General features: G+C 45.4%; 1 protein-coding gene across 1 annotated transcript in view; it reads right to left on the reverse strand.

Moving 5' to 3' along the window:
• Window positions 1-12,163, reverse strand: part of LOC144486037 (uncharacterized) — a 47,254-nt gene extending 35,091 nt beyond the window's left edge. The window contains exons 1-5 of the mRNA XM_078204150.1: window positions 11,968-12,163; window positions 6,529-6,654; window positions 3,894-4,019; window positions 3,037-3,162; window positions 447-572 (exon numbers count right to left, since the gene is read on the reverse strand). Of these exons, the coding sequence (XP_078060276.1) occupies window positions 447-572; window positions 3,037-3,162; window positions 3,894-4,019; window positions 6,529-6,654; window positions 11,968-12,163 (700 nt within the window). The remainder of the gene's footprint in view (window positions 1-446; window positions 573-3,036; window positions 3,163-3,893; window positions 4,020-6,528; window positions 6,655-11,967) is intronic.
• Window positions 12,164-12,770: the final 607 nt, after the last annotated feature.

Genomic DNA, 12,770 nt, shown 5'->3' on the forward strand with positions numbered 1-12,770 from the left:
GACCCTTTAAATCCAACAGCAATATCATGAATGTTCTTTTTTGTTCAAGTGTAAAATTGAGATGATATGAGCTTAGTAAATGTATTGATACTATTGGCGATGGCTTTCCCATACTGCCCTCATTAAACAACGACATTCCTGTCTTGATTTATGTTAAACAGAAGGAACACTGAGATTTGATGAGTCAAAGAGCAATCCTTAGAGCAGAATGAGTGAAACCTTTAATTTCAAGGAACATTTTTATTTTTCCGGCAGATACCGTATTCTGCAAACAAGTTATATGCCTTTGTGCACATTGTAACAAAGTCAGCTAATGATCATTTAGTTATTAAGGAGCAACAAAGATTTGCTTGAAGCCATTTAGATTGCAGTGTTGTGATATCTGTCAGATAGATAGAGCACAATTTCCAAATCAATTACAGAAGATTTGTGTGAGGAATTCCTACCATCACAAAGCGAAGTGTTTCTCGTGTTGATTCTGAAGCCAGGTTGGCAACTGCATCTGAAGCTTCCAATTGTATTCTTGCAGATGTGTTGACAGGTTGATGTGTTAGTTGCACATTCATTGACATCTACAAAAAAATCCAATAATCCTTTGTTCAGTTTGATTGATATTAGATTGTCAACCAAGGTCCCATGTTGATTTGAAAGTGACAAACCTTTTAACAATTTCCTAGTCAGGATTTCTTTACCCCAATACAAACCTAATTCTCCTGTTATAATAATCCTATTGTGCCGTGGTTATTATTGTGGTCCACTGATTGTCTAATATCTGAGAAGTTCCAAACGTTTTGCTGCAACCCGTCTACATTTACAGAGCATTCAGAGCACATAGATACAGATAATTCCAACGTTATTAGCTGCAGACAATCTGTGCAGTTAGAAATTTGCTACGATCAAATATGGAAGTGTTGATCATGTCGATGCTGAAGCCTGGATGGCAACTGTGTGTAATTCTCCCATTTGTATTAATGCAAGATTTGTTGACAAGTTGATGGCTGGGATTCTTGAACAGCACAGTGGGCCAGGAGACAACAGCGGGGGTCCTATCACGAGATTCGTGAACAGCGTCCGCTGATCGCGAGTTGCCGAGGCCCTTTCTTTTAGCATAACCAGCTCCATATGGAAATTGACAATTCAATATGATCAATGGGCCTGGGACGGTAGTCTCCAAGCCCACTATTGTCTCCTCTTCACACAAACACCCCACCAACCAACCCCACAAACGGGGATCATTGGTCCGATGCCCGGTGTGCAGTGCCAAGGTGCCCCCAGGCATGTGCAATTTGCCCCTTGGGCAGTGCCAGGAGGGCACAGGCCGGCACTGCCAGGCTGCCCATGCCCAGAGGCCACCAACCCCCTCTGCCACCCGACCCCCTGGCATGCCCCGATTGCCCCCCTTCACTCCGGCGGGGTGGTCCGCTACTTCCGTGAAACTGGGGAGCTAGTCTGAACCATGCCAAAGTGAAATTGTACTGACGGGGTGGGAAATGCTAGCGGGCCCAGAGACTTCAGTTCCAGGCCTGAAAATGATTATAAAATAACATTAAAATGACTTACCTCCTGGTCCCGCCGGTTTCCAGCGTGCTCCCGACCGTGCCGGATATCCGGTGCTTCGAGCTGCGCGCATGTCGGGAATGCATGCGCGAATCCCGCAAATCAGCACACATGCTGAAAATTAGCGTGGCGGGATGGAGAATCGCACCCACAGTCTTTACTTAGTGTACTACCTGGTTTGACATCGTCATGTGAATCTGCCATGAGTCAGATGGAATGTAATTTCCAAATTGCAGAGAGACTGTGGCCGCGATTCTCTCATCCTGACCCGCTAATCTTTTGGCAGGTTGGGCTGGGAGAATCATGCATGCATCAATTCGTAGGATTCACGCATGTGTTCCCAACGCACCCACATCTCCCAGTGACAGATATCCGGCGTGGTCAGGACCACACTGGAAACCGGAGGGCCCAGCAGGTAAGTTATTTTAATCTTATTTTAATGTAATTTAAATGTCATTATCAGTCCCGGGACGGAAGTCTCCAGGCCCGAAAGCATCTCCCACCCCGCCAGTACAATTTCACTCTGGCGGGGTTTAGAGTAGCTCCCCACTTTTGGGAAACTAGAGGGAGACCCCGCTGGAGTGAAGGGAGGCAATCGGGGCCCCCCAGGGGGTTGGGTGGTGCCCTCTGGGCATGGGCACCCTGGCAGTGCTAGCCTGTGCCCCCCAGCACTGCCCAAAGGGCAAAGTGCCCATGCCCAGGTGGCACCTTGGCACTGCCCACCTTGGATTGGGCAGTGCCAAGGGGTCAGGGCCTAGGGGCCAGTGCAACAGGGCAGGGCCAATGTGGTGTGCCCTAAAAGGTGGGGATTAGGGACGATCGTTGGGGGTGGGGGTTCCCGCTACCACTCTGCATTGGGATCCGGTCGGGACTGGAGGGAAGGCCAGCAATCAGGGTGAAGGGGGGTCTGCCGGGGGGTTGTCCTCCCGTGAGGGGGGTCTGTCGGGGTGGGGGAGTTCTGCCAGGGTAGGGGGAGATGGGGGGGATCATCACTGCTGTGGGGGGTTCTGGAGTTTGGATGCTCCTCGATGGCTGGGGTCAGGGTTGGCCTGGGAATGCTTCCCACTCACCTGAAGAAGGGGCTTGGAGCTCCGAAAGCTTGTGTGGCTTTTGCTACCAAATAAACCTGTTGGACTTTAACCTGGTGTTGTGAAACTTCTTACAATGCTTGTGGGGGCAGCGATCAAGCTGCGATCGGGCGCTTGAACTGGCCAGCAAACCAGAGGCTGACAGATTGGGGCCACTGTGCATGCACAGAGTTCCAGAACTGTCAGACACTGGTGTGAATAGGCCCCCCCCCCCAACCTTTTAATGATATTCCCGATTGCGACCTCTGCATTGCACAGAGTGTGGGAGGTTTGAGTCTCCCACTGAACTCCCACTGAAAAAACAATCGTGATTTACACCAGTTTTCCTGCAAATTCAACACCTAGAGCTTTTTGGGAGAATCGCCCCCATGTATGTTTAAAGGCTTCTTACCATCACAAAAAGAAGTGTTTGTCGCGTTGATGTGAAAGCCTTGACGACAACTGCATGTGAAGTTTCCAATTGTATTGGTACAGATTTGTTGACAGCTTGATGTGTTGGTTGCACATTCATCAATATCTGTGAATAAAAGAGAAATTATTTTGAGTACCATTTGATTGACATTCGACCATACATTGTCATCATACATCGCATGTTTTCAAACACTATTACCATATACTGAGAGGTTCCCTTTAAATCCAACAGCAATTTCCAAATTGCAGACAGACTGTGGCTACGATTCTCCCATCCTGACCTGCTAATTTTTTGGCGGGTTGGACTGGGAGAATCACGTGTGCGCCAACTCGAAGGATTCACGCATGCGTTCCTAACACACGTGCATCTCCCAGCGATGGATCTCCGGTCCGGACCCTTTAAATCCAACAGCAATATCATGAATGTTCTTTTTTGTTAAAGTGTAAAATTGAGATGATATGAGCTTAGTAAATGTATTGATACTATTGGCGATGGCTCTCCCATACTGCCCTCATTAAACAACGACATTCCTGTCTTGATTTATGTTAAACAGAAGGAACACTGAGATTTGATGAGTCAAAGAGCAATCCTCAGAGCAGAATGAGTGAAACCTTTAATTTCAAGGAACATTTTTTTTTCTGGCAGGTACCGTATTCTGCAAACAAGTTATATGCCTTTGTGCACATTGTAACAAAGTCAGCTAATGATCATTTAGTTATTAAGGAGCAACAAAGATTTGCTTGAAGCCATTTAGATTGCACTGTTGTGATATCTGTCAGATAGATAGAGCACAATTTTCAAATCAATTACAGAAGATTTGTGTGAGGAATTCCTACCATCACAAAGCGAAGTGTTTCTCATGTTGATTCTGAAGCCAGGTTGGCAACTGCATCTGAAGCTTCCAATTGTATTCTTGCAGATGTGTTGACAGGTTGATATGTTAGTTGCACATTCATTGACATCTACAACAAAATCCAATAATCCTTTGTTCAGTTTGATTGATATTAGATTGTCAACCAAGGTCACATGTTGATTTGAAAGTGACAAACCTTTTAACAATTTCCGAGTCAGGATTTCTTTACCCCAATACAAACCTAATTCTCCTGTTATAATAATCCTATTGTGCCGTGGTTATTATTGTGGTCCACTGGTTGTCTAATATCTGAGAAGTTCCAAACTTTTTGCTGCAACCCGTCTACATTTACAGAGCATTCAGAGCACATAGATACAGATAATTCCAATGTTATTAGCTGCAGACAATCTGTGCAGTTAAAAATTTGCTACGATCAAATAAGGAAGTGTTGATCATGTCGATGCTGAAGCCTGGATTGCAACTGTGTGTAATTCTCCCATTTGTATTAATGCAAGATTTGTTGACAAGTTGATGGCTGGGATTCTTGAACAGCACAGTGGGCCAGGAGACAACAGCGGGGGTCCTATCACGAGATTCGTGAACAGCGTCCGCTAATTGCAAGTTGCCGAGGCCCTTTCTTTTAGCATAACCAGCTCCATATGGAAATTGACAATTCAATATGATCAATGGGCCTGGGACGGTAGTCTCCAAGCCCACTATTGTCTCCTCTTCACCCAAACTCCCCACCAACCAGCCCCACAAACGGGGATCATTGGTCCGATGCTCGGTGGGCAGTGCCAAGGTGCCCCCAGGCATGTGCAATTTGCCCCTTGGGCAGTGCCAGGAGGGCACAGGCCGGCACTGCCAGGCTGCCCATGCCCAGAGGCCACCAACCCCCTCTGCCACCCGACCCCCTGGCATGCCCCGTTTGCCCCCCTTCACTCTGGCGGGGTGGTCCACTACTTCCGTGAAACTGGGGAGCTAGTCTGAACCATGCCAGAGTGAAATTGTACTGACGGGGTGGGAAATGCTAGCGGGCCCAGAGACTTCAGTTCCAGGCCCGAAAATGATTATTAAATAACATTAAAATGACTTACCTCCTGGTCCCGCCGGTTTCCAGCGTGGTCCCGACCGTGCCGGATATCCGGTGCTTCGAGCTGCGCGCATGTCGGGAATGCATGCGCGAATCCCGCAAATCAGCACACATGCTGAAAATTAGCGTGGCGGGATGGAGAATCGCACCCACAGTCTTTACTTAGTGTACTACCTGGTTTGACATCGTCATGTGAATGTGCCATGAGTCAGATGGAGTGTAATTTCCAAATTGCAGAGAGACTGTGGCCGCGATTCTCTCATCCTGACCCGCTAATCTTTTGGTAGGTTTGGCTGGGAGAATCATGCATGCATCAATTCTTAGGATTCACGCATGTGTTCTCAACGCACCCACATCTCCCAGTGACAGATATCCGGCGAGGTCAGGACCACGCTGGAAACCGGAGGGCCCAGCAGCTAAGTTATTTTAATCTTACTTTAATGTAATTTAAGAGTCATTATCAGGCCCGGGACGGAAGTCTCGCACCCTGCCAGTACAATTTCACTCTGGCGGGGTTTAGAGTAGCTCCCCACTGTTGGGAAACTAGAGGGAGACCCCGCTGGAGTGAAGGGGGGCAATCGGGGCCCCCCAGGGGGTTGGCTGGTGCCCTCTGGGCATGTGCACCCTGGCAGTGCTAGCCTGTGCCCCCCTGCACTGCCCAAAGGGCAAAGTGCCCATGCCCAAGTGGCACCTTGGCACTGCCCACCGTGCATTGGGCAGTGCCAAGGGGGCAGGGCCTAGGGGACAGTGCAACAGGGCAGTGCCAAGGTGGTGTGGCCTAAAAGACGGGGCTTAGGGACGATCGGTGGGGGTGGGGGTTCCCGCTGCCACTCTGCATTGGGATCCGGACGGGACTGGAGGGAAGGCCAGCAATCAGTGTGGGGGGGGACCTGCCGGGGGGTTGTCCTCCCGTGAGGGGGGTCTGTCGGGGTGGGGGAGTTCTGCCAGGGTAGGGGGAGATGGGGGGGATCATCACTGCTGTGGGGGGTTCTGGAGTTTGGATGCTCCTCGATGGTGGGCTGGGGTCAGGGTTGGCCTGGGAATGCTTCCCACTCACCTGAGGAAGGGGCTTGGAGCTCCGAAAGCTTGTGTGGCTTTTGCTACCAAATAAACCTGTTGGACTTTAACCTGGTGTTGTGAAATGTCTTACAATGCTTGTGGGGGCAGCGATCAAGCTGCGATCGGGCCGGTGGTGGGGTGCTGGAGGGGCAGCACTGCGGGGTCTTGGGCTGACCAGCGATTGAACTGGCCAGCAAACCAGAGGCTGACAGATTGGGGCCACTGTGCATGCACAGAGTTCCAGAACTGTCAGACACTGGTGTGAATAGGCCCCCCCCCAAACCCCCCCAAGCTTTTAATGATATTCCCGATTGTGACCTCTGCATTGCACAGAGTGTGGGAGGTTTGAGTCTCCCACTGAACTCCCACTGAAAAAACAATCGTGATTTACACCAGTTTTCCTGCAAATTCAACACCTAGAGCTTTTTGGGAGAATCGCCCCCATGTATGTTTAAAGGCTTCTTACCATCACAAAAAGAAGTGTTTGTCGCGTTGATGCGAAAGCCTTGACGACAACTGCATGTGAAGTTTCCAATTGTATTGGTACAGATTTGTTGACAGCTTGATGTGTTGGTTGCACATTCATCAATATCTGTGAATAAAAGAGAAATTATTTTGAGTACCATTTGATTGACATTCGACCATACATTGTCATCATACATCGCATGTTTTCAAACACTATTACCATATACTGAGAGGTTCCCTTTAAATCCAACAGCAATTTCCAAATTGCAGACAGACTGTGGCTACGATTCTCCCATCCTGACCCGCTAATTTTTTGGCGGGTTTGGCTGGGAGAATCACGTGTGCGCCAATTCGAAGGATTCACGCATGCGTTCCTAACGCACGTGCATCTCCCAGCGATGGATATCCGGCTCGGACCCTTTAAATCCAACAGCAATATCATGAATGTTCTTTTTTGTTAAAGTGTAAAATTGAGATGATATGAGCTTAGTAAATGTATTGATACTATTGGCGATGGCTTTCCCTCATCAAACAACAACATTCCTGTCTTGATTTATGTTAAACAGAAGGAACACTGAGGTTTGATGAGTCAAAGAGCAATCCTGAGAGCAGAATGAGTGAAACCTTCAATTTGAAGGAAATTTTTTATTTTTCCGATGGAAACGTAGAAACTAGAAACAGGAGGAGGCCATTCGGCCATTCGAGCCAGCTCCGCAATTCATCTTGATCATGGCTGATCATCGAATTCAATATCCTGTTTCCCCCTTCCTCCCATATCCCTTTAGCCCCATGAGCTATATCTAATTTCTTCTTGAAATCAGACAAAGTTTTGGCCTCAACTACATTCTGAGGTAATGAATTCCACACATTCACCACTCTCTGGATGAAGAAATTTCTCCTCACCTCAGTTCTAAAAAGTTTACTCTCGAACTATGACCCCTAGTTCTGGATTCCCCTACCATTGTGAACATTCTTTCTGAATCTACCTTGTCTAACCCTGTTAAAATTTTTAAGTTTCTATGAGATCTCCTCTCACTCTTCTAAACTCCAGTGAATATAATCCTAACCGACTTAATCTCTCCTTATATGACAGACCTGCCATCTCAGGATTCAGCCTGGTAAACCTTTGCTGTACTCCCTCTCTAACAAGGACATGCTTCCTCAGATTAGTCGCCAAAACTGTACACAATCCTCCAGGTGTGGCCTCACCAATGCCCTATACAATTGCCCTATACAATTGCAGAAAAACATCCTTATCCCTATACTCAAATCCTCTCACTATGAAGGCCAACATACCATTTGCCCTCTTTACTGCCTGCTGTACCTGCGTGCTTACTTTCAGCTTCTGATGCATGAGGACTCCAAGGTCTCATTGAGTATTCACCTCTCTCAATTTACATCCATTCAAGTAATAATCTATCTTCCTATTATTGCTACCAAAATGGATCACCTCACATTTATCCACATTATACTGCATCTGTCATGCAGATCCCACACACTCAGCCTGTCCAAATCACATGGAAGCATCTCTGCATCCTTCTCACAGCTCACCCTCCCACCCAACTTTATATCGTCTGCAGATTTGGAGGCAATACATTCAGTTCCCTCTTCCAAATCATTAATATATAATGTGAACAGTTGGGGTCCTGATCCCTGCAGACCCATTTATGACAACTCTTTGTTTCCTATCTGCTAATCAGCTTTCTATCCATCTCAAGACATTTCCTGCAATCCCATGTGCTTTAACTTTAAATAGTAGTCTGTTATGTGAGACTTTGTTGAAAGCCTTCTAAAAGTCTAAATAAGCCACATTCACTGATTCTCCTCGGTCAACTCCACTAGTTACATCCTCAAAGAATTCCAATAGATTCGTCAAACATGATTTCTCTTTTGTAAATCCATGCTGACTTTGTCTGATTATACCACCGTCTTCCAAATGCTGAGTTATGAAATCCTTGATAATAGACTCTAGCAACTTCCCCAGCACCGACGTTCGGCTCACTGATCTATAGTTCCCTGTTTTCTCTCTACCTCCCTTTTTGAACAGTGGGCTTACATTAGCTACCCTCCAATCTGTAGGAACTATTCCAGAGTCCAAAGAATTTTGGAAAATAACCACCAATGGATCTACTATTTCCAGGGCCACTTCCTTAAGTACTCTGGGATGAGGATTATCAGGACCTGGAGATTTATCCACCTTCAATCCCATCAATTTCCCCAAAACCATTTCTCTACTAATGCTGATTTCCTTCAGCTCCTCACTAAAACATGTTTCTCTCAACATTTCTGGTACATTGTTCATGTTTTCCTTTGTGAAGACTGAAGCAAAGTACAAATTTAATTCCTCAGTCATTTCTTTATTCCCGTTATGAATCCTCCCATTTCTGACTGTAAAGGGCCATTTTTTTTGTCAATCTTTTTCTCTTTACATATCTAAAGATACTTAATCCTCCAACAAGTTATACATGTGTATCTGTGCACATTATAATAAAGCCAGCTTCTGATTATTTAATTATTAAGGAACACCAAGGGTGGAATCTTTCCATCCCGCTCGCCACGGGAATTGTAGTGGGTAGGGGGGGCAGACCATGCAAAGGTCCATTGACCTCGGGTGGGATTTTTCGGTCCTGGGATGAGTGCGGTCCCAAGTCTTCATTTCAAGTCATTTACATTGCTATGTTGTGATATATAATGATATATGTTGTGATACATTATAACACATAATATTGTGATACTTGAGCAGCATTTAAAAGGCATCCAGATGAGTACATGAATAGGGAGGGAATAGAGGAATATGGTCCGAAAAAGGGCAGAAGTTTTTTTTAGTTTAGTTAGGGCATCATGATCGGCACGGGATTGGAGGGCCAAAGGACCTGTTCCGATGCTGTACTTCTATTTATTCTTTGTTATTTGTTCTTTGATATCTGTTAGGTGCAGAGCAATTTGCAAATCATCAATTGGAGAAAGTCAGTGGGCCCTATTTTACCATTTTGATTCTAAGTGCTGGATGGGCTTGAAACTGGGAGTGTTTCAGATCTGATTTTTAGACCTGTTCTGAGGCACCCCCATGCGCACTCTGCCTGAAAAAATATCAGCAATTCCAAATCGTGCTGCAGAAGCCTGTGGGCGGAGCTTAACGCACCCAAAATCCTGCAGCTCCGATCGGCACCTCCAACTGCGCATGCGCAGAAAAAGAAATTATAGAATGCGGCTTCCCTGCCACATTGCCTTCGGGCTAGATAATGCCTGTCCCTACCCCCACAGACATTGCCCCATCCCCCCAACATTACTGACCGCCTTATCCCCCCCGCCCCCTTGATACCAGACTGATTGAGGGATCCCTCCCCCCCCATCCCCCCCACTGATCTCAGGGAGAGTGGCAGCGGACCCCCCTTCCTTCCGACTGATCTCCGGGAGAGTGGCAGCGGACCCCCCTCCCCCCCCCCCACCGATCTCAAGCAGAGAGCCGTCGGACGCTCAGCACCTACCTCCTCTCTAGCTGGAGCGCCCGAAACGGATTTTTATAGAGCATGTCTGTTTGTGCCGATTCTGGATGGGCGAACGTGGTGGTAAAGGGGGAAGTGCCGATAAATTTGGGCGTGCACCACATTGTCAATTTAAATGCATGCAAATGCATTTAAATGGCCATCGCGCCCGTTTCGGGCACGGTCCCGATCGCGGCCATTTTTGGGCCTTGGTAAAGGGAAAACCGGCCCGGAGGTGGGCGCGAATCACGCTACTCGCCTCATGCCCGACTTTACCAAGTGTTCGCGCCCAAAAACGGGCGCAATGCGATGGTAAAATCGGGCCCAGTGTACTTGAAGATCTCATACCATCACAAAGGGAAGTGTTTGTCATGTTTGTGCTAAACCCAGGCTGGCAACTGCAACTGAAGCTTCCAATTGTATTGGTGCAGATTTGTTGACAGGTTGAAGTGTTGGTTGCACATTCATCGATATCTGCAGAAAATTATTCGTCTCTTAGTTTGATTGACATTAGACTGTACTTTCCATATCTACATTACGTGTTAACAATGCTTCCTTTCAGGCTCCATAGTATTAAAAACCTCTGAAATTCAATAGCAATATCATCAGTGATGTCTTACAAATGCAAAAGATGCCTTTATAAAGCATTACTAAATATAATGTTAGCAAATCATTAATTATTAAGGAGCATCAAGTCTTTGCTTGAATCCATTTTGAATTGCAATGTAGTGACAGCTGTTACATGTATTGCAATTCACAAATCATCAATTGCATAGAATTTGGGTGTTTGAAGATTTCCTACCATCACAAAGAGAAGTGTTTCTCACATTGGTGCTAAATCCAGAAGGGCAACTGCAAATGAAGCTTCCAAATGTATTCTTGCAGATTTGTTGACAAGTTGATGTGTTGGTTGCACATTCATTATAATTTCATTAAAATATAAAATTGGTAAATGTATTGATGCAATTAGTTATGAATTTTCCATCCTGCCCTCATCCAATTACAACTTTCCTGTGCTGATGTATGTTAACAAAAGGTTCATTGAATCATGGTGAGTTCAAGAAGAACCTTAGAGCAGACAGTCTGAAACTTGCAATTTCCGATCATTTAATTATTAAGGAGCCATTTAGATTGCACTCTTGTAATATGTCAGATGGAGCACAATTTTCAAATCAACTACAGAGGATTTGTATGATTGAGGAATTCCTACCATCACAAAGCGAAGTGTTTCTCGTGTTAATTCTGAAACCAGGTTGGCAATTGCATCTGAAGCTTCCAATTGTATTCTTGCAGATGTGTTGACAGGTTGATGTGTTAGTTGCACATTCATTGACATCTACAAAAAAATCCAATAATCCTTTGTTCAGTTTGATTGATATTAGATTGTCAACCAAGGTCACATGTTGATGTAAAAGTGACAAACAATTTCCTGGTCATGATTTCTTTACCCCAATACGTATCTAATTCTCCTGTTATAATTACCCTGTTGTGTCGTGGCACAGGTTATTATTGTGGTCCACTGATTGTCTAATATCTGTGCAGCCCTAAATTGTTTGCTGCAACCCATCTACATTTACAGAGCATTCAGAGCACATAGATACAGATAATTCCAATGCTATCAACTGCAGAGAATCTGTGCAGTTAAAAATTTGCAACTATCGAAAAAGGAAGTGTTGATCATGTCGATGCTGAAGCCTGAATGGCAACTGTGTAATTCTCCCTTTTGTATTAATGCAGATTTGTTGATAAGTTGATATGTTGGTTGCACATTCATCAGAATAGGTCAATTCAGCAGGACCCGTGGGTCCTTCGAGAACGCAGGATGGCTGGGTTTTGGAAATACAATTTTTACTTAGTGTAGTACCTGGCTTGCCATAGTCATATGAATCTGCCATGAGTCAGATGGAGTGTAATTCCCAAATTACAGAGAGACTGTGTGTTTAAAGGCTTCTTACCATCACAAAGAAAAGTGTTTGTCGCATTGATTCGAAAACCTTGACGACAACTGCATGTGAAGCTTCCAATTGTATTGCTGCAGATTTGTTGACAGTTTGATGTGTTGGTTGCACATTCATCAATATCTGTGAATAGAAATCCAATTATTCTGAGTTCCGTTTGATTGGCATTCGACCATACATTGTCGTCAAACATCGCGTGCTTTCAAACACTATTACCACATAGTAAAATGTTCCCTTTAAATCCAACAGCAGTATCATGAATGTTCTTTGTTGTTAAAGTATAAATTTGAGATGATATTCGTAAATGTATTGACACTATTGGCTATGGCTTCCCCGTACTGCCCTCGTCAAACAACACCATTCCTGTCTTGATTTATGTTAAGCAAAAGGAACACTGAGATTTGATGAGTCAAAGAACAATCCTTAGAATGTATGAAACTTTCAATTTCAAGTAACATTTTTATTTTTCCGACAGATACTTATTCATCTAACAGGTTACACCTGTGCATCTATGCACATTACAATAAAGTCAGCTCCTGATTATTTAATTATTAAGGAAGATCAAGGCCGCGGTTTTACCGCCTCACCCCACCCATTGATGGGCGGAGCATGCCAGCAAAATTGCGCGAGAGACGAAAAATCAGGATCGCGCCCGATTTCTTGGCTCTCGCGATCTTACTAGCACCGGATTTCCAGCGCGGTCAGCTTTTCACACATTTCCGGCGAGAAGCTGAATATATTATTTCAATTTATTTAATTCCTGATTTCCATGTGTTTAGCGAGCCCGGCACTTAATCGTG

Source organism: Mustelus asterias, chromosome 3 (genome assembly GCF_964213995.1).
Source record: "Mustelus asterias chromosome 3, sMusAst1.hap1.1, whole genome shotgun sequence".
NCBI classification, from domain to species: domain Eukaryota; kingdom Metazoa; phylum Chordata; class Chondrichthyes; order Carcharhiniformes; family Triakidae; genus Mustelus; species Mustelus asterias.